The sequence below is a fragment of the Grus americana genome, chromosome 1 (genome assembly GCF_028858705.1).
Source record: "Grus americana isolate bGruAme1 chromosome 1, bGruAme1.mat, whole genome shotgun sequence".
Lineage (NCBI taxonomy): Eukaryota > Metazoa > Chordata > Aves > Gruiformes > Gruidae > Grus > Grus americana.
In genome coordinates, this window is record NC_072852.1 from 75,214,195 (window position 1) to 75,236,628 (window position 22,434).

The following is a 22,434-nucleotide window of genomic DNA, read 5'->3' on the forward strand; positions in this document are numbered from 1 at the left end:
CTGAAAGCAGTTCAGCTTTTTCTTGCTCAGAGCTGAGCTGGGGAGATAATGTCGCCTGAGATGCACTATTGCACGAGGGGCTGGATCGTTTGATGTGTTTCTTTCGAAGCGTGATGAGTGGGGAGGAGTGGCACAGCTTCTGGGCTGTGCCACTGAGAGTACCGAATGTTCAAAGCATGTCAGGTAGGGGCGAGCGCTAAGAATCAGCAGCTCCTCGTTCAAAGAAGGCTGGGTGAGGATCGGCACGAGGAAAGGCATTCGTGCCTATCTGGATGCGAGGGCTGCACCAGGCTGGACAAGCAGGAAAAAAGCCATATCGTCATGCTCACGTGTGCGCTACGGAGCTGGTCAACCAGCTGCAGAGGAAGAGCCCTCCTGGTCTCTCTCTCAGGCATGGAGTACTCTTCTCGCTGTCTGCTGGGATGGATGCGGTATGGTACCCTCAAAGCCACCGCTGGAATGGGGTTGCCTGCAGGAGTCCCTGTGTGGATTGAGAGTTAAAGGAAAATACACTCGAGCTTCCAGTACCATTTCTAGAAACTTGATGATGCACAGCATTTGTCCCCAGATTTCTCAGCTTCTAAGCAGCCTGTGAAATGTCAGAAAGCTGGACAGGGCTCCTGTTTTTACAAATGGGGAACAGCAAATTTCATTTGCTTCTAATATCTCCCCTCGTGAGGAGTGCAAGATGGGCAGCAGCTTTTTGGCTGTGTTAGGCCATCAGACCAGCCGTAATCAGCATGTTTTATGTTTCTACATGGGCTCCTGGCCACCTGTATAATGTCCATCTGTTGAACCGGGCGTGATGCCTACCAACACTGTGATCCAGATCATTTGAATGAGGCATGGGTTTCTAGGAGGTGATGTTCCTGAAGGACAGTTTGCAGTAGCACGACAAATGCTGTCCCTTGTGCGTGAAGTCCCTCCCATGTACCGCTCTGACGGCAGTGCCGTTCACTTCTCGTTACTTTACAGCATTTGGGGAGATTCATCTAGAAGCATTGTAAATGGGTTGTGGCAATGATAGCAAATGAATATTCAGAGACAGTCCCTGGCCCTCTGTGACTATATCTGAGCAATTTTAATGTATTCATCTTAGAGCTGCGCAGTGCTTTACTGTGAATGGTAAATTTGCTGAAAAAGGCACTTTTAGAATAACCACATCTATTTGCCATCTGAAGTGAAATTTGTTAACTAGCTCTAAGTGGGAAAGGACACAGTGAAACTGGCTTCCAGGAGTGACAGAGGACCTGTTTCTGCCTTCCTCTTAGCCAAGGTGCAGGGACTCCCATCACATCAAGCTGTGCGCTCAAGTTCCCCTTACTGCAAAAGGAAGTTTGAACCTGCATCTCCCTCCTCCCAGTGAATGTCCCAAGTTTTGGGGAGGAGGGTAGTCCAAAAGCCTGCTGCTGGTCTTATTCTACCTTTTATAAGCAATTAGGGTTATTAGAACAAGATTTGGGTACTGGGGCTCTGAGCACCTAGGTGAATATTGAAAGTATTAAACTAGGGATATGGGGTTTTTTTACCCTCACTGACTCTGTCCTGATGGAAATGGAACAAGTTTGCTAGGATGGACCCAACTCCTGTACCCGATAATCTGACAAGTTGACTTGCTGCTCCTTAGGAAGCGAGGAAAGTAAAGCTTGTTTTGGGGAACACTTAGTTAAAGGTCTGATAGTAATGGAGTGAGAGGGCCCACATGAGAAGGGACAGCCAGATAATTAATTTCTGCCAGGGCACCGTGATCTTAGCTGGCCTTCTGTATTCAGCTGTGTCTTGGCTATTTCTACAGAAAAGAATGTTGAATGCAGTAAGTTATGAAATTATTTTTATTTTTTTGCTTTGTATGTTCAGGTTGAATTGATTTCTTGCTTGGAAGATAGTGACTTTGTCTACATTAGCAAAGAGCACCACGCAGTAAGAGCAAATCTGCTGAGCAAAACAGTAATGTAGGCCCCGGCAGATTTCAGGGGATTTGCTTCAAACCAGCTTTATTCTAATCCCACTTGAAGGAAATTTTGGAAGAAACTTGTAGCAAATCAGGAGACCAAGTATTGCATGTTGAAAATATCAACAAAACCTTTCAACTTCCTAGGAATATTTCAAGTTTTCTGCCAAAACAAAGACTTCAAAAAACCTGACGCATGCTCATGAGACATTTCAATGCTGTTGAAGCTCTATTTTTTGTTGGCAGTTGTTTCAGCTGAAATTTTATCTGGTGCTTCTTGAGGTCATCTGGCATCCTACTTAAACCTGTGTATCTTGCTCTGTGTGTGATACTTGCTGTTGTTTCAAAGAGATCTATAAACAAAATAGATCTCTTCTTAACCCTTTAAAAAAGGTATACTTATACCTATCTCTGCCTGCACTAGAGAAAGGAAAAAAAAATCCAGTCTTGCTGTCTCGAGTTTTTTGTTCTGACTACTCTGCTGCGTGACTATGAAATCAGTCATGACACATTTGCCTTAGCTGCAGGAAACTGAGAGGAGGCAGCAGCAAGAGCAAGATGGGCACTTGAGAGCTCAGAAAAAATTAGGGATCACATGCAGGAGAGCAACCCAGCTACAATGAAAGGAAGGCATGCGAAGCTTGTGCTGAAGTGGCTCTTAACGTAGTAAACTTTGCCTGCATGCTGAAGTCTATAGATACTGTCACGTGGTAAAGGCAGGGAGGAGTTACTGGTGCCCTGAAGATTACGTGGACTCCGGAAGGCAAGCAGATTATCAAGAGTAAATCATAGTGACTTTCTCATGCAAAGCTACCCTTCAATGCAGTCAGCACCCCAAGACAGCAAGTGTTCCTGTTACTTAGCAGGTTTGTGTTTAGGTATTGGATTTTACCTATGGCTCTGGCTGACCTCCATATCAGATACATCCAATGATACATATTTGGGATACTTTAATATTACTGAAATGTGATGTGTTTAGTGTCAAACATCAGGACAGGTCAAACATCAGTCCAGGTCTGGGTGTGTATGAATGGCCTAGGATTTCCTGCCAATATCTCGTTCCTCTGGGTATATCCGGAAGGATATGGCAAGGAAAGGTTATAGTTTCGACAGGATACTGGTTTTGGAGTAGTATGTAAGTCTTACATCAGGGATAAAACAGACATCAGCAAATAGCTATTGGCAATTTAACAAATTGTAACCTGATGTAGTTTTATATCAAGAGATGAGAAGACTATCATATTAGAGAAATAATTTGTACATATGCATTGCCCTCCTCGTAGTTGCAACTAGTGTCTCCTTTAACTTGCACGCTACAAATACCAACTGCTTTTAAACATACTCAGTGTGTAAATCGTGCCATCTCAAACACCAACTCTAAATGCTGTTTAGTGCCTGTTGCTAATTTTTGTGGTGCCACTTGCCCTAAACAATTTATTGATTTCTGCTTTATTGTTTGTAACAAAGTATGTTCTTTGAGATTTCTCTCAGTTCCAGAATGAGCATTTACTATAGTAGCACAACCTAAATCACTATACATAAAAAAAGCAATTCTTACAAGTTTTATAAGTCCAAAGTTTCTATTTAAATATTTCTTGGTATTGCTTGTTCAGCATGTAACCTGGATTCTTTTTTAGCATGCCTTTAAGAAACAAGAGTGACACGAACTTTAAAACTTCTTTTAAAGATTCCTGTGCCTGAAAAAATAAGTTGGGTTTTGGACAAAAAGAAAAATGTCACTAAAAATGACAGGAAAACTGCCAGCGTTCATTCAGGGTTTTTTGAAAAGATGAAATCAGAAACATGTTGGTTTCTGGAGTTAGCAGGATACCAGATAGTTTTCAACTGCCTATTGAGGTTTATGTTTTTAGAAGAGAGGCACTGTCAGACAGTCAGAAGTTTGGACTTCCTCTGGGCTCGAGAAAGGTGTGCAGGTAATTGTAAATATGTGCATGAAGAGCAGCTTTTAGCTGGGTTTTTCAATGACTGGGAAAATCTATGTGTGACCAACTTGTTTTTCTCTTTTGTTTTACAGGTTCCAGAATCTGCTGTGGTCTCGAAAAGCGTTTGTGGACAGTGTGAAGGTGTATAACCACAGCTACATCTACATGCCAGCCTTCTCGATGAAGACGGGGACGGGACCCTCCCTACGTGTCTATTACACCCTGGAGGACTTCGGTGCCAAGCAGGCGGTCCTTTTCGCCAACCCTAATTTCCTGCGTGACATTGGCAAGTTCTGGAAGAGCAAAGGTATCCATGCCAAACGGCTTTCCACGGGACTTTTCCTAGTCAGTGCCGCCCTTGGTCTGTGTGAAGAAGTAACAATTTATGGCTTCTGGCCATTCTCGGTGGACCTGCATGGGAAGTTTATTAGCCATCATTACTATGACAATGTCTTGCCGGATTCTGGATTCCATGCTATGCCGGAGGAATTTCTACAGCTCTGGTTTCTTCATAAAAGTGGTGTACTGAGAATGCAGCTAGAACCATGTGAGGACCCTTTAATCCAGTCTTCTGCCTGAAGATCGTAGGAGTCAGTTTGGGAGATCCAATAGTTTTTAATTTCCATGCTCTCCAACAGAGAGTTCTGTTTTCTGTTGATTCTTTTTAAAGGGAAAATAATCGTGGATCTGCATGGACCATAATGCTACCAATGCTACTTGAAAGCCAAATGGAATACGTCCTTAATGTGTAGTGCTTTATGGAACTGGGGTGAGGGAAAGTGAATCTCTCCATCGAGTCCATTCAGCAGCATTGTGAAAATAATGTCAGAAGCAGCACAGCTGAACTTTCTGTGGGACATTTTTCAATGACCGATGTAAAAAGGGCATTAAGGCTCAGAGAGACACAGGGCCACCCACAAGCTTTTGCTGACAGTGCCAAATATGACTGTCTGTTCAAAAATCCATTTCATTCCAGATTGGCACCTCATAAAACTTTCCTTTTTCCTTTTTTTTTGTCCGCTGTGTGTGGGGGTGTGTGTGTAGGAGAGCATGTGTGTGTTGTTGACTTTCTTTGTTTCTTTCCTTTTTCTTTTCCTTTTTTTTTTCTTTTACTCTTTTTTTCCCCCGCAATGGAAGGAAAAGGAAAGGCCTAAAAGCCCCAGGAGCTGAGTACCATCAACTCCTCCAAAGGCTCTTGGGGGAGTGAAGGGTGCTAAGAATCTGGTTAGAAGAATGTCCTAGGAATGCCCTGCCTCTGAGTATGGGTGGAGCTACTTGCTGCAGGTTTTATCAGGATAGTTTAGGTCTAATGCTATACTGTGGGCAAGAGCTGGTTAAGGGAAATTGGTCTGAAAATAAAACTTGTGCTACAAAACCAGTAGTGAAGTGCAGCCTGGTTTCAGCTGACCTGCTGCAAGATTGCCACAGTGACTTTTGTAGCAGGGATGGTTCCTGACCTGTTCTGCTGTCCAGCTTTGGAGGTTAATTCTGTATTCATTTGGACTCCAGATGTTCGTTGACTGTCAACGGGATTTGAGGTGTTCAGTGGAATGCAGAATGAGGTTCTTCATTTGCTTATAGCAGAAAAAAACTGCAGAAATGAATGTAAGTGTCATTTAAAATGAGTTGAAGCTTTGAAAATCCTTTCTCTCTGTGTGACTAGCTCTTCCGCTTGGATTGTAACGTTAGCCTTAAAGACTTGTACTTTTCTCGCAAGATTGTCTCTGGTTAAAGATAGTCTGAAAAATAAAACAGCCTCTGGGAGCACTGAAAAACTGCATAGCCAGCAAGAAAAAAGTAAAAAAAGGAAACGGCAGGCCCTTATGTAAGGCAGCCTCTCTCCTTGCAGTGGGTGAATTATGTCAGTGTGCGTGTTGCACGCGTGCTGCTCCGGCCAGCGCAGCGCCTGAAGGACTGTTTTATTTTGGGTTATTACTTGGGCAGCAGATGGTCCTATTGCCATGTAAATGAGAAATCTTTTTGTTTGTTTGCTTTGGTTTAGCACTGTAGGACAAGAAGAGAATACCAGCTCAGTCCACGGTGCAATTTCAGCTGCAAGATGTTATCACCATTAACTTTAACATCCAGACCAGTGTTCTCTTTCTTATCCTTCCATCGTTAGTAGCTGAAATTCTAGTCAAAGTGTGGAAACAACAAAACTGTCGTTGAGTTTCCACAACAATTTCCTGTGCTGCCTGTTTTAGCTCCAAAGTGCTAGTATTTTGGGGGATGTGTCCTATCATATGTTGACAACATCTCTCTTTGTAGACTACCAGCTGCAAGTTATATAGATATAATTAAAAAAAAAAAAAGCAAAATCCGTGGCTCTTCTTTAAATATGAATAATTCAACTGTCTATGTAGGACACTGGAAAAAAAAAATCATGTTTTGCTTTTTAAACCTATGTTTCATAATAAAATCTTCTTTCTAAATATGGATATTCCAAGCATAAAGTGGGTACTGTTTCATAGGGTTACAGGGCAGTCCTAAACTGTAACGTGGAGATCTGGATTAAATAGTGTTCTAGAGATTGTTCTGATAAAATCCAAATGTGCTTCTATAACCCATTTTATCTTTGTCCATATTTTTGTTAAAAGTACAGTCAACTGGCTGATGGAACACCACTTGATAATTTGTTCCCTTGCATTACGTTTGTTTTATGTATGATGTGGATACTTGGTGAGGAAGGATTTGAAAGTAAAATATTTTCTTTACCACTTGTTATGGCAGAATTTTACGGAGCTGCCTTTCTTGGAGAAGAAGAGATGCCTGTATAGTTTTTATTGTACATGTCAAGTTTTGCACTTTTTAGTGCTTTAAAGATGACATTATCTATGAGAACAACAGTAGAAATATGGTGTGCTAAAATGACACTTCAGTTGGGGGTGGGAGGGAATGAGGAGAGTAGGGGGAAACTGCCTCTTTGCTGGTAATTTTTTTACAAATACTTGGGAATTTAGTTCTGAACCTCTCTGATGGCTCTCCAACCCTTTGGTAATCCTTTTTTCCATGTCTTGGGAAAATAGATTAGAAAAACAAGAGAAAACCATGTTTTTTTGTAGGAAAACTCAGTGCAGTGTTTCATAATGTCTGGCTGTTTGGTGCCCTGGGTATCTGGAGATGCCGTATTCCCCACCTCTGTAAGACTGAGGCAGACTGAACCTGTAGCCTGTGGTCTTTGTGAGTCCCTTCTGATGTCTGCAGTCCTGACGTTTTGCAAGGAGATAGCTTCCAAAAAATTATGCGGGTAGGAGGGACCCAGGCTGTGTGCGATGTGTGACTGGTGTTGGAGAAATTGAAAATTCTGACTCTGTTCACATTTATGTATAGTGAATATAACTGCATCTTACAAAGGCAACCACATTTGATGGCTTGTAAAGGCTTCGAGGATAAATAATTTTCTATAACTTCCAGAAAACTGGCAGCTGAGGAAAGAAGAGAAACAAAAATAAATGCCCCTTTTGAAAGAGCAAAATCTGTTTTAGCTGGCTGACTTACCAGTCCGTGCAAACACACTGGCCAGCCTTTGCCCAGCAAGTAAAGAGAGAAGCGAGAGGGTACTGCAAGTGTTTTGTGGCAGAAGTAGTAACCACAAAAAAAAAAAAAAAAAAAAAAAAAAAAAAAAAAGAGAGAGAGAGAAAACAGCTGGGAACATGAGAGTGGCAGCTGCCTGACAGAAATCTTGGAGAAAATAGGCTCGGTCCATGCTGCTGCTCAGCGTGAGGCTTACCTTGTCTAAATCTAGGGATGGGGGCGGATCCATGTATAGGATCATTGACGTGAATTATGGCATTGCATGCAAGGGGCTGAAGTTGTATCCTTCTTCAGGAGGGAGGTCACACCATGGGCTAGGACAATACTTCTGCTTAAAGACAGGCACAGTCAAATCCAGGAGGCTAACTCTAAGTGTTAACCATGAGAAATCAGCATCTCGCAGGCATCGCAAACTTTGGTCAGAGTGATTACATCCATCCAGCATTTACCTATTGATTGATTCCAGTCCATTGATGGCAATGCCCTTCATCAAATCTTGTGTTGCTGTATTTTCCTTGAAGTGAATTGAAATCTTAATGTTTATTTTGTTAGTGAAATTCCCTACTCTACCTTCTCTATTTCCACTGCTGGTCCCTGATTGTCTCTGATAGTGAGGCTAAAGCTGCATAAGTCTTTGCCAGGTTGAAAGCTACGGCAATTCACCTTTAATAAAAACTAGTTCAGACTGGTCAAACTGTTTGTTAATGTTCCTAGTTATTAATGTTATCATAGAGGTGACAAGGTACAGAAGCACTGGAATCATTGCTATGCATAGGAAGCATTGCCCCACATTTGTAAGCAGAATAAATTAAATTCCTTTACAAGAGCTGTGCAGGGAAGATACTTGGTACTGAAATAGCTCTAGATATAATCTTTTTTGGGGTGTATATGCTTTTGAGTAAATCAAGACCAATTTTTGAACTTGCACCATAACTATGTAAAACTTCTCCTTTCTGTTGATTATGAATCCTTTGGAGCCTCTTCTAAAACAGACAAGCAAAAGAGAAGCCAGTAAACTAAAATCATAGCGAAGGGAGGTGTGTGCTCATGAGAAGAAAAAAATTTATAGTTTTGGGAAAGACTTTGCTATAATACTAAGGACTCTTATTCATGAATGTTGTATTTTTACTATATTTTTGCTGAAATGAAGATAGCAAGTTTGGGGTGAACCAGCTACAAATGTCAAAGGTCCAAGCCTCTGTTACAGCTTAACTTTTGTAGAACATAGAAAATATTGTCTGCTTTGTTGACTTGACTGCTTTCACCTTTTTGTTAGGTTCATCAAAATGGTGTCATAGCATACACTGCTGAGTTTGCACCTCTGTGGGAGCTGAAGCTAAGCAAAGCATCTGACTTTTTTTAAACTAAATGTCTGTACTGTGGTAGTTAAGTTATGTAAAACCCTTCTTCTATACATCTTCATGGAAACTGGTTTAATATCAGGTTCATCCTTGCCTGTAATTAATAAGGAGAGCGGGAGTGAGGAAACTTCTGACCTAGAAGTGAGGATGATGAAGGAGGTGAATGCTCTCTCACCATTTTCTGCCTGCTTTGGTTCTTTTCTTCAGCTCAATAGATTAGAAAATATTGGAAGAAGTCCAGGTTATATGAAGGACAGGGAGTTCTTGAAGAGCTAGATGATGCTGGAAAAAAGGAAGATCAAATCAGTGGTCTAACAAATTGGAGTGTAGCAATTCTTGATAAAGATCCCCAGTTCTCAGCAACTGTAGGACATTTTCATCTGGTAGTGACTGTGAAAAATGGACTACCTATGTCCTACCAATGGTTTTCTGCAGGACGGCAGCAACACAAAATGCTGTGAGGAGGGGTAACTCTCATTAAACAGAAAGGGAAATAGAATGGAACAAAGAATGATGATGAAAAATCTGTCTTTCCCTTCTCTCCTTCCACTCCCCCCCCAACATATGTATAAAATGGACTAACCAGCTGTTTTCCTAAGTCACTGTGTCCTTCATGAAAGAATATGGTGGGATTTCCATTAGCTGATATTTTCTAGTAAACAAAATTCATCAGACCTTGTCCAGAAATGCCAAGTCCCTTGCTCCATGGCTGTCTGGGGGATGCTCTGGGGGCTGTGACCGTCATGGTGTGCTGTGACCTCCCTAATGGGACTTGCTCCTAATGTCATGTGGTTCCATCAGATCTCCCTCTGGGATCATCTGGGCTTGTATTTCTGCCCCAAGAAGTCATCCTAAAGGACCTTCCTGCTCTATCCTTCCTGATGACCATCCTCCTTGGGGTTAGAAGTGTGATTTAAAAATATGAGCCATAAGGTAGCTAATATACTTTGTCATTTTGAATTATCTTTTTTTCTAAAGTGTTGATAAATCCAACAAGAGTTAGCTCCAAATCAAAAATCCGACTTCAGTTGTGTGTTGGTAATTCCATCACTGTGGAACGGACAGAGAACAGAAGGCGGCTGTGTTTTTCAAAGCGATTATTGTAACATAGCTTCCCTTTCATTGAATTCCCGGATTTTTCACTTGGAATCTATCAGATGTTTGACTTTTTGGTAGTTTTTGAACAGAACAATTAGTAAAAGACTTACTGGCCTTTTTGTTAAGTATTAGCAAACTCATTTTCCTAAGTGTAACACAAATACCCAACAGGAGGCTTAATCTGTCCTCCCTAGCTGATATTTCTTTGGCAGCACTGAGAACTTAAACAGCTACTTATTCCTCTCTGATTATTCATTTTCTTCTGTTTTTATTACAGCAGGTTGAGCCCTAGTGTATTCAGCCTCTTCAGCTTAATGCATGTACTTATAAATGAATCTCACTCTGACTTTTCAGCTGTAAAAAAAAAAAAAAAAAAGAAAAAAAGTGTTGTTGATTGAAAATGGTTGCATAGATTCTCTCTACAATTAGGAGAGACAGATACCTCCAGATGATGATCCGTGCTTTTTCTGAACATGGGCTGCATTCAGAGGTCTCCGCAGGACTGTGGAAACACCCCAGCTGTGCCTGTAAGGCTAAGCTGTGCAGGGCAGAGCACGAACTTTGGCGTTTTCCCTGGTGCTGTATGGTTTGCTTGTGAGCATACTGCCGTGGCTTTGTCAGGCGCCCGCCGATGCCGTCCTAACCGGTGCTCGGGCCCTGCATGGGGCGGGGGATGCAGCTCAGTGACCCGCTCCTGGTAGTCCGTGCAGATGATGCCAGCCCAGTCTGAGGGGTTCAGCCAGCCCTGGCGTGCCGCTCGCACTCAGGGACAGCGAGTAGTCCTCACCCGCGTGAAGGCAGCAGGTACGTTCAGGGCAGTAGCACGCAAGGATAAGGCTGTCGACGGCTGCTGGGACTTGGCAGTCACTGGAGTGACTTCATCTAGATCTGACATGGGTACGATTCAGCAAGTGCTGTTGCAGACCAGGTCCTAGATAATTACCCGTGGCAAGGTTAGCCCTCTCCTGCTTCACAGTCAGAAGGGCTGGGCTTACTGGAATTGACAGCAGCTCATCCCTTTGGAGACCAGCCTGCTTCTTGCCCTGAAACGCTTTTGATCCCTGGCAAGTCTCGGAAGGGCCTATTAAAACTGCATCTTAAAATAATCTGTGTCTACTCCTTGCTGCTATTGAGTTGGTCAGCTTTCTGCTGAGCTAAATATTTATCCTGTTTGGGTCCCTCCAAGGCAAGTGAACCTTTAGCACTTAGACCACCTGGAACTTAATGTGTTATTTAGTGTCTTCGCCTTTCAAGTTACACCCCCCCCCCCTTTTTTTTTTATTAGAGTAGATTTAAGTATTGTGAGTGAATCCAAAATGAGTATAAGAAAGCAACACCACAAGTAATTGTTCTCTGGGTTTATGAATAAGCTGGTGTTCAATAAAACACTAAAGTACATTTTGAATAGTTCCTGTTGATTTCTAACTGTATATTCAATGAATTGCTTTGCTCAGATGGGGCCCATAGCAAAGATGAGTTGCATCATTTTCTGTTTATTTGAAGGGAACAATTACAGATGTGTAATTTCTTCTAAGCTAATTTTTTACCAAGAAAGTAGGGAATCTACATATTCTGTGAGAAGCTTTGTTATTGTGTGATTACCTTAGTAGTCAAGGAGACATTTTCACTGAAAATAGATGCACAGAGGAAAAGAGGTTTTGTTTAGAACAATATAATCTGGAGCACTGAGACCCAGATACAAGTTTCTGCTTGGAGGTCTTCGACCAGGATCTCAGTGTGCTGCGAGAGTGCCATAATCATGACTTCTTTTTTCTTCTCTGCACGTATTGATTTTTGTAGAAAATGCTTGAACACTTTTTTTATAATCCCTATGTGCACTGGAAATAAACACTCCTTTTTTTCAAGAGCACAAGTTTTCTTTTCGGATACCCGTAGCTTTTAGTGTGCGGAGCAAAACTGACAAGATGTCCAGTTTTCAGGAGAACGCCATTTTGGAGTAGTCTGGCAGGGCTCCGCCAAACACATGAGTTGTTGATTGCTGCCTCTTGAGCTGTAGAGTTTCAGCAGATGATACAGAGTGTGCTGCACTGACAATAAAAAAAAATATTTTAGTCGCAGCTCTGCCTGCTTGATGTCTCCCACATGCTGAGTGGTATTTCTTAGTTCTGTGAGGGCTCTTCAAGCGTGGACTTTGATCCTGAAGATCATATGTTGACTAATTTTAAAGGACCGGACTTTGAATGTACTGAAAACCTGAAATGAGCATTGAAATAACATGAAATAAGTCCTTAAGTGTACGATGTGGTCATGCTGGATTATTCGGCCTGTTACAAAACAGACCTGTCTGTATGCAAGAGCCGTTTTATCTGAGTATGAGACTTGTATCTATGAGGTCACTGGAAGGTGAATGCCTGATGCTGCATAGGGCAAGGGCTTCCAAAAAAACATCCTCTGTTTTTATTCATACCAGTATTGAAATCCCCATTGAGCCAATACTGGTTTAGGTCAGCATTCAGTGTTCTTGAAACTCCTACCCCATAAGCATTTCCAAGAATTCTTCCATGCACAGGCAGAAAGAGTAGATTTTTCTTTTCTTTGCGTGCTTCACCGTGCATTGAAAATGGAATGAAGTGTCAATCAGAACTCTTACTTACCCTTTCTAGAGGTCTCTCTGGACTACCTAAATAATATGTAGGCACACAATTTATAAATATCAACGAAATAGCTGAGAGCCTGGAATTTAAAGCTCAAACACTGATTAGTATCCTGAAGAATTGCTTTAAAATCATTTAGTGAAAAAAAAATTGCACAAATTTTACATTTGAAAAAAGATTGCTTCCCCCCCGCCCAATACACCAGTAACTGACCAAACTATGCTGAGAGATGCGTGAGTGTTTCCCCTGGTTTCCAAGTTATTCTACACTCTGTCTTTGTACTCAAGTCCATACTTCTGCAGAGCTTCCAATTTTAGACTACTCCATGTGGTGTCCCTAGATTAAAAATTAAATGTTATACTCCTAATGTAGTCAAAAAAAGAAAAGAAAAACAAACTCAGAGCAGAGGTTGGGATCTTCTGAAGTCTGTTAGTGTTTATGTACTGCCATTTAATCGTGTTGTCTAAAGAACTAGCCAAAGATCAGAAAGGAGATACATATGCAAGATGACACAGTTTTTCTGGTAAAGATAAAGGGATGCAAGCATGTATTTAAATACTTTGCTGAATCAGGACCTCAAGTTACTAGCAGATGTTAGGTCTTTATTCTTTTGCTTCTCTTTCTCTTGTTTTTTGTGGTACCAGGGTGAAACCTGCTGCATTCACAAGTCGTTTAAAATCTCCTCTGCACTACGGTGAACTTTCCTCCAGGCTCTAAATGTAAAAACATAAGAGAGAGACATAAACCACTTTAGGTTTATTAATACTGAGTGCAAGCAAGCTTGTATGCAGTATTTCACATCTTCCTAGTACTAATTACTGTATTAACTCAGAATTTCTGCTACCACTTACCTCAGAATGTTTGGTATCTTTCTTCCTGTGGTGGTTTCTCTGTCAGGTGAATGGAGATGATATTTAGCTCACTGGGAGATGTTTTGATAGTTAACTCATGCTTGGGAAGTAAAGTGAAAAACCAGAAATTTTATAAAATATAAAGGTTTATCTGTTTTGAACAGTGAAAATAAGCGAACAAATAAACCTTTTTATCTGAGTGAATTTATGCTTCTATGTTAAAATCCACCCTCATTGTCAGTAAGTACAATAAGGACGTTTCCTTTGGATAACGCATAGATTGTAGGAAAGTGAAAAGTCCTGCATTTTAATGAGAAAAGAAGGTTTGCCTCTCTCTGCCCTGCCCTTCAAGCTATAAGCCAAATTCTCTGTCTTACTGTTCTGGCTCCTGTCACATCAGTAGAATCGCCTAGATTTTAACCAGCTGTCTACTCTCGAACCTGAGGGAATCAATCCTATGAAGATTTTAAATCAGGATATTTTAAAGCAGTGCCGGATTATGCTACCTAGTTAAAGGTTCCTATTCTGCAAGCTATGGATTTTTTCCACAAGTGTAGAGCGTGAGCTTTTTATGCTATTTGTTGGTTGTTGTTGTGAGGCAGATATCTTACTGCGTTTCAAACGTCTGCTGCGCTGAGGTGTCACAGTCTGAAATCAGATCACGATCTAAGTCATGTCCTTGTTTCAGCAAGTTGCATAGAAGTGATTCGTGTGCTGCTGTGTCTGACAAGTATATTGTATGAGCCAAGTGAAAAGGAAAAAAAGGATTTTGCTACAGTGTGAAGCTCCACCATCGACTGGCTGTACCCGGGAATTACATATCCTCAAGTAATTTATTGTGCATGATGGATCCGATGCCTGCTAATGTTTCCACTAGGTGCCAAATAATTTTGTTAGACTTTATTGATGTAATGATATGATCTCTTCCCCCTACTATTCAACTGCAGTTTTTCTTTTCTGATAGTTTTTGCAGGGAAGAAATCTTTCTTTATTCTCTTTTTTTTTTTTTTTTTTTAAACGACAATTTATACCCAAGGCTCAATGCTGGTCTCAGATGCTGGTTGTCTTAAAAATGTTGGTCTTATGCTTTTGTCCTGTGCACAGTATCTTCTTTTCATAACACTATGTATGACGACCAACACTGAAGTCTCAACAAATTAGCTTCCTCTTAGGTATTAAAAGTCTTTTAGAACTGAAAATTCTTCTGGCTTTCATAAAACCTAGTCTGGCTGTAAGTGTCTTTAGGTTTTACCCTCGATTGTATGAGTCAAATCTTGAATTTTTGCAATATCGTAGTCAGGCATCAGTAAAATATAAATTAATTTCCAAAATTGCTCTCAATCTCAGTGAAAAACAAGAAGTCTTTAATAAACCTTTTTAATTAACGGCCTGTAACTACCATGGTGATAAAAATATTTTTTATTTTCATTTTATGTCTCATGGAAGTTACAAGCTCAGACACGGATATAAACAACTCGAATCAGTACCAATCTAGTTGTCCTCTTGGTTTTGGTACATGTATTCTTTCCAGTGACCTTATTATTTTTCATTTTTTCTTTTGTTCGCATCTCAGTGAATATCTCTCAGATTCTTGTCAACACCTAAATTATTACTATGTGTAATCTACAGGAATTGCACTTAGTAAGGTTTCTGTTCCTCTGGAGAGTTTACTAGTAGCCTGAATTTTAAACGAAGGGGGTTTTATCCTCTTCTTGAGGGCTTTTGGGAGATGCTCAGGGGTGCTGTCGGGGCTGTACCTTGCGCTGAGCTCTGGGGCCAGGCTGGCACAGGGATTTGGAGTAGTAGATTTGGGCTGCTGGGTGCTCACGGTCAGTGTTGCCGGCGGGCAGCAGAAGGTGATACAAGCCCTGGGATAAAGTGGTCCCAGCCCTTGCTTGCCAGAGGCTGAGCGGGAGCCGCTGCCGTCCGCTTCCTGCTGGGCGCTCCCTCCCCGGGACGCGGCATGGGGCGCCTGGCGCTCCGACGCGGCCAGCCTCGCTGGCCCTGCTGGGAAGTGTAGCTGAAAAAGAGTGTCCCAGCTGGAAATTCATGGAGCAGCAGGGTAACGTCGTCCCCAGCTCTGCCCTTCCTGGTCCTGAGCAGGTCACCACCAGCTGGGTGCTGGGAGCTCCCCTTGGCCCAGTGGCTCCGCGCTGCAGCCTCCCGGTGCCACGCTGGAGCCAGGACGCCTGCTGAGGGATGAGCCAGCAAGTGTCTGGGCCCTCTTGAAAGCAGAAGAAACTTCAACTACGACTGCTAGAGCAATCAACAGAAATAGCAAAGCAACTCCTTTTCCTTTGTTGTGGAAGGGAAGACAGCACAGAACATTTTCCTGCCGTGCTTTAGCCACTCACAGGGCAAGAGCAAGAAGTTTGAATGTGCAAACAGTTTGCTGTAAAGTCTGATTTTTCACCCTGAGAAATGTCTCCTATTCTCAGTTAGAAACCTAGACTATTAATTCATTTTTTAAAATGGATTTATGGACAAATATGAGTATCTAAGTTAGCAACTGAAATCTTGTAGAGTCATTTTCATCTTCTCCAGCTCTGGCAGTTCAAGGTGACACAGCAATTCTGCCTTCATGCTGGAAAAATCCTTTAAGGACTTGTAAACCTTTGTGTCATGCATACCAGACACCTGTGTCGGTGCTGGTTCCACCTGGCTCTTTCTGAAAGCTCAAGAGAAAAGCAAACAAACAAAGATATGAAGGAAATTAAAGGTGCCTCGCTGTGATATTTTTATAGAGCGGTACATTGCTTTGATAATGAACTGTGAAACGTAGCATGCGGATGATGATGAATGTAAAAGACTGCATGTGTTTTTATTTGAATGTCGTGTCCATGAGCTGGATTAGTAGTATGAGCTCTGTAGTGTAAGAAAGAGAAATAAAATGGAAAGAAGATATTTCTAGCAGTGAATCACATTCTCTTTCATCTATCTCCCTTTTCACGACCAGACTCAGATTCCAGTGATGTAAGCTTTATCATTATGATGGTAATAAGCAAACTGCTGTCTTCCTAAAGTTCAATACGCTTCCTTTCAGCATGGTAAGGGAAAAACTATTTGCATTTCCAGCAGATCAGACTTCTTCCCAGGTGTGGGCCCCTAGGGCTGCACTGGCTAGGAGATCGGTGGGGCTCGCTGGTGGTGCCATACCGTGTGCTTCCTGCCCACGGAATTCAATAGTCTGTTCCTGGGCCAGGAGATAAGTGACTGTGGTTTGGTACAGTTGCTTGCTTATGGCTGGAAGCTGAAGTGCAAGCTAAAATGCTGTGAGCTCTCTTCCATTTCTTGTAGGCATAGACATGCACGCAACTCGAGGAAGGAGTTTAGAGCTTGACTAGAACAGAAATGGGCCAGGCAAAGGCTTTTCCAAATTATTAATTTTGCGTTTACCTGACTGAGGTATTCATGAGAAGTCAGTGATTTCAGGAGGGACTGACATCTGTTCCCTTATCCCTGAGTTACAGCGATGCTGAAATACCTGCCCAGCCGCAGGGGCCCAGGGAACCCACAGCTGGCTCATCACCTGGGGTCATACCAACTCCCTGGTGTTTTGCTTTTGGAACAAAATAGGTTATCTGAAGGCAAGCAGCCCAGGAAGCATTGCTTTGAAGGATCATGATTGGCTTCTGCTTGCCTCCACCTGTAGCTGCAAGGTGCCTGCTCTCGCCTTCCCTGTCGTACCATCTGCTCATCTCAGACCTCCTGCTTTGTAGCTGACCCTGTCTGCAAGTCTGGCTCCGAGAGAGGGCAAGCCTTCCTCCCGGTGGAGTGCTCAAGCAAGTGATGCTTGAATCAATGGTGAAACATACCGTACCATAAACGTATGTGTGGAAGGAGCTCAGTGGTTGGGTAAAACAAGCTGACTTGGGATCACTCTGTGGTTTATAGTACTGCTGGTGTGCAATAGCCCAGGCAGGACAAATGCAAGGTGTCTCCTGACTCCTTAGGACTGGGCATAATTGCCATTTTTGCTCTCTCACCCAGTATTTCCAAAGGAGCAATGTGATGTGGGACTTCGGTGTTAGCTGGTGAATTTTGCCCTTGCGTAATCCTGTATTTCAATTTGTGTTCCTCCTTATGTTGCCCAGCTTATTGAAAAATGTGATGGTAATGTGGTAGTTCAATGTCTTGAGATGGTTTTAAAGTGGATAAGCAAACCATTATGCCTCTGAGGTTGCATAATTCCATGGATTTGTCTTACCTCCAGTGACTGGCATGTAATATTTATTGTATCATTTATGATGTATGTAAGCTTTACAGGCTGGATGTTGTGTCAAAATGATGTGAGCACTTGGGTAAACATCTCCTTGAATCACCATCATTTTGGCACGCTTGGGGGCAAAGGTACTTGTGTGGAGTGTGTTAAACATCACAAAGCGTGTTGTTGTTTAGAGTCTTGTGATTAGGGCTTCGATCTAATTCTCTCCAATGTAGCAAATGTTTGCTGTCGGCTAACACTGTTACAAGGACTAAGGGTTTATCTTTCTTTACCCGGCAATAATGTATTTTCTATTAAGTCAGTAGAATTTGTTCATTTTCAAGTAGTGTGCAGTGCTCCTTTGAAGAATGTCTTTTTCAGGTGGTTTCATGGTGACTGTACCCCAAAACGTCTAGGTGTCTCTAAATAGCAAAAATTGCTTTGTTATTGAATGTATTATTTATTAACAGTATCTTGTTGTCTTTTTCTAGTCACATTTTACAAAATATGCCACAAGCATCTCATGTGATTTTTATAAGGAAAGTCTTATTTATAATATTCGTGCAAGTGGACAGAAAAAAAAAATAATCTCAATTTTATAGTAGTCCATGCCTTTTTTCATAGCTGCAAAGTCTTCATGAGCATGCTCGGAAGGGACAGGCTCATGGTTTTGTTTAATTTTGATGGAATTTTTCAAAGGTAACTATTATGTTATTTATAATTTGGATTTAATTATCTTAACAAATAAATATCTCCATTTTAAGAAATGAAAATAGCATTTGTGGGGCTTCTTTTTCTTCTCTTTTCCCCATTCGCTATCTCAGTATGTCCAAACAATCGAGGTCATTTCCTCTTCCTCTTTATGTTGTCCTGTATAGTCTATTGTCATGTCAAGATTTATATCCATTGTCCTCATCTGATATTTCTGGTTATTCTGCTTACTCAATTCCTTTTCTTTGTGGCTTAGTCAGTGAGACAAATTTATTTACAACGTTAGTCTGAGAATTAACCTGGGGCTGAACCTGTACATGTTTGCCTTCCCAGAACAACCCAGAAAGACAACTTTGGGTGCACGTGGGAATCCCAAGGCGACACAGGCATTTTGTCAAAGAGGTTCCCATTCTGCGCTCAAATCAGTGTAACTGAATCCCACTTGCCTGGACTGGGTGTTCCAGTGCTCAGTCTAATACTCACATAAGAGTACATTTTCTAAAAGCAAATGATGAATCTAGTATCTGACATCTGATTAACCTAGCTTAGATGCCTTTTTAGATTTTCAAGGCAGATTTTCCAAGTGCAGATTTTCTGTGCACAAGCCTCTTCAAGATAGCTGGAATTTGACACTGAGTTCCTTTTGAGATTATGAAAATGTCCTCTCTCACTTTAAACCTCCCACCCCCCCCTTTAAAACCAATGGGAGAGATAGAATGATGGTCCTGGCCATTCCAGGGACAGTTGGAGTAGGGTTCCTCAGCCTGGTAGATATAAAAAAGCAAGTGTCTCTGTCTATCGTCATTTTATTGCAAGAATTATCCATAGCAAAGATGGTCTTTGCTAAGAGAAGAGGGAGAGAGATGAAACTGCCTTTCCTTTAGCCACGCTTGTTCCTTTTCAGAAAAACTGACAATTGAAGACAAGTGAGAGACCATTTAACTTCCATTTTACTTGAGTTTGGGCAGATATAAATTGCGGAAGCCAGTTGAGGATGACGTCCCAGTGATTATGTTTACGCTAGAAATCCTCAGATGATGCCTTAACTTTCCTTGTCTCTCTAGCATGTTTATTTCCTTTCCCTAGATGTGTTTTCCTACCCAGTGAGTACGTGAGAATTCCTTGTTCTTCTCATTTAATATTTCTTAGTTTTCAGCATATACCATCTCCATCTAGGTCACTCACTAGATTTCTTCCTGTTGCAAGGAGGGACAAATGTCAATGGGGGCTCACAAAATGAGAACTCCCTGCCCCCAAGGACTTCTGCCAGGTGAGTTCTCAACAGGTGGAAGCTTCTGCAGAGGGTCTCTCTGTTGTGTGCTTGCTTGTGTAGTGCACTTTGGCAATGCTGCCTTGGACGGTGGGAAAGCTGGGTCAAACCTCCAAGTCCTTGAAGCTACATTTCGCTTTCAGCTGGTGAAGTGCTACTTGAAACCTATGTCTTGCAGGTACTGTTAGGTTTTTCCCTCCGGAAGGGAATTGTACCTTAGCTATACCTCTGACCCCAGGTATTTATTTTTTTTTAGCCCCATGCTGCTTCTTGCTAGCCCTTTAACCTTGCTAAGCTAATATTCATTCCTTGTATGAAAGCGTTCTGTGGAAAGGCAAAATGTCAACAGTATCAGTGCCTCAGAGTGCCTCCATCTGGCTTTCACAGGAGATGCTTGAATGTCATAAGGAAGGTCACTGCTGGGCAAGAGAAACCTGCCCAATGCAGGAAATTCTCTTGGTATCGCACTTTAAATCCTCTTCTACCCAGATTTCCAGGCCACTGTCACATACCCAGCTTGGACAGCTCGGTGAGGGTGTTACTTAAGCACTTTGGCTTCTGAGTATCTGTTTCCTTTACGTGCTTTCCCAGTTCACCTCTTCGTGGCATTTTAGCAGAAGTGTTACACATCTTCCATTGCTTGCTCTGGATGTCTGGTAGAAAATACACTCCTAAATGAAAAGACCAGCTGTCAGTGAGAACTGCAGCATAAGTATTGTGGTGTTAATGAGAATAGTTTAATGGAGATGTTCCCGTCTGGTGTAATTGTGCCTAACGCTGTTCAGACAATTTATGGAGCTGTTGCATCAGGCTTTTGCACAGGGATCTACCAGTTGGCTGTGGCACGTTTGCTTAAGCCTGTTCAGCAACACAGAGATTTTAGCCTCCATCAGGTAGCAGGTGATGTACAAGCATGTGCTGTCTTCCTAATGACCACTAAAGTGGTTTATGTGTAACAGGAGTAACAACTTCAAGTAGGGGTTTTCAGAAGACACGTAGGGCTTAGGAGAAAAGGGTTCACTTGTGGTTTCTGCTACAGATATTGTCTGCTTACTCCCTCAAACTGATTAACCACTTGATGTCAAATTGCTGCTCTCTGTCAACAAGGACTAATTCATCCCAGTCTCACGGTTATTAAGGTAAAATATTTTTAATGTATTTTGGAAAATGCTAGCAGAGAGAATTGGAGTCTTGAAAGAAATGAGCTGCCTTGCATATAGAAGTTCATCTAGCTGAATGCTAGTTACAGGTCACCATGACAGTTTGCTTTGCCGTAGCTGGTTAGAGAGTGTTTTAAGTGTACCACAACCATGAGAGGTTGCATTATGTCTGTCTTGATTAAACTGATAGTTCATAAAGCGTCTTCCCGTATTGCCCACTGAGTGTGGTAATTAACTTCCCATCATGTAGTGCAGCTCTTTCTCCATCTATCAGCCAAAGGCCTTGAATCTTCTCTCCTCCAGACTAAGACTCCCTAGCCTGTTTAGTTATTGTTTTTAATGAAAGGCATCCAGTAACTGTGATTATCCCTGTTGCTCTTCCCTGCAGTCTTTCTGGTCTTACTTCTTTCTTTTTTTGAGACAGAAGTTTTAGAATCCTATGGATATTAAATGAGGAGGTTTCTTTTCACTATTCTCAGTGGTTGTCAAATCAGACCTTACTCGTCTCCAGCTTTTACCCTCTTCCCTGACAACCTCAAGATCTGCAAGTCTGGGTGGGTTAGCAACTGAAATTAAAATTTAGAATTAGAACATTTTTGTCTTTGTGTTTTCTTAATGTAATGTTCTAGTTAATTTCTATTATATACATCCTGGGTTTTGATAAGAAGGCTTAAGATACCTAAAGCAGACTTCTGACTAAAGAGACATTTAAATGGAAACCCTATCCATTTGGCTATTTTTTTAGAAAGAATATTAGGACACAATTACTTTCTGTGAAAAGATCTGCATGGGCTTCTTTTTTAAAGAAGAAAAAGAATTAATTTCATTACCTTGAAAGATACTGTGAGATGGAATCATTGGGTCTGGTCCACTCTGCTACAGACTCCTTTTATTTTGTAGGCATTTAATAGGAAGAAGACTGCAATGTGTTTTAGTCCCTGTTGACCCAATTTGATCCAGTTCTTAAAAAGATCACGGTAATATTTTCAATATTTTGATCTGTCAGCTCACCCACTTTGTACTTTTCCTTTATTAAGTACTCATAAATGAGTGAAAAACTAGGGTTTTCTTAATCAATACCAACAAATTAGACAGCTTGCAAAATGGTTAAAAAATAGTCAAGCACATATATATACTGCCAAAGAAAAATCCAGTACCATAAAAACGATTCCAGATAATTTGCAGGCAGGATATATGCATAGATTTCTTGGAACTTCGTATTCACTATTTAGAACTAAAACTGGTGATACTTACAGATGTACCTGTTGAAATTAATCTATACCCATGTTATTATACAAAAATATTTCATAGGACATAGAGTACTTTCCCAAGAAAGGGAACATTCTTTTACTGTGTTATGCAGGCTTACAACAAGAAAAACATTACAGATGATGAGGAATAGCTATTCAGAATCCCTGTTTTAGAAATGATCTGTTGTGATACTAAAAATAAAATGCAACTGTGTATGCCAAATCATCATCAGACTCTATGTGTGGTGTTTAAATTTAAAACGAAGTATTTTAAAATAAAACAAAGTACTTGAAAATCAAATGAGTGCAACATTTTCCACTAAGGAGATGAGACTGAAAATATGCATGAGAGAGACAACACAAAGTTCAAAATAGTACTATCACAATCTCTTTTACAATCCTGTGCCATAACTGATCATTTTTATCTTGGGTTAATATTCTTTTCAAAGTCCGTTTTAGAATCTAGATCTCTCAAAAATTGTTTCA

At 41.3% G+C, this 22,434-nt stretch overlaps 1 protein-coding gene across 1 annotated transcript in view; it reads left to right on the forward strand.

Annotated features, from left to right (window-relative positions):
- Positions 1 to 22,164, forward strand: part of ST8SIA1 (ST8 alpha-N-acetyl-neuraminide alpha-2,8-sialyltransferase 1) — a 146,696-nt gene extending 124,532 nt beyond the window's left edge. Inside the window, exon 5 of the mRNA XM_054829071.1 lies at positions 3,987 to 22,164. Within this exon, the coding sequence (XP_054685046.1) occupies positions 3,987 to 4,473 (487 nt within the window). The 3' untranslated portion in view covers positions 4,474 to 22,164. The remainder of the gene's footprint in view (positions 1 to 3,986) is intronic.
- The last annotated feature ends 270 nt before the right edge of the window (positions 22,165 to 22,434 follow it).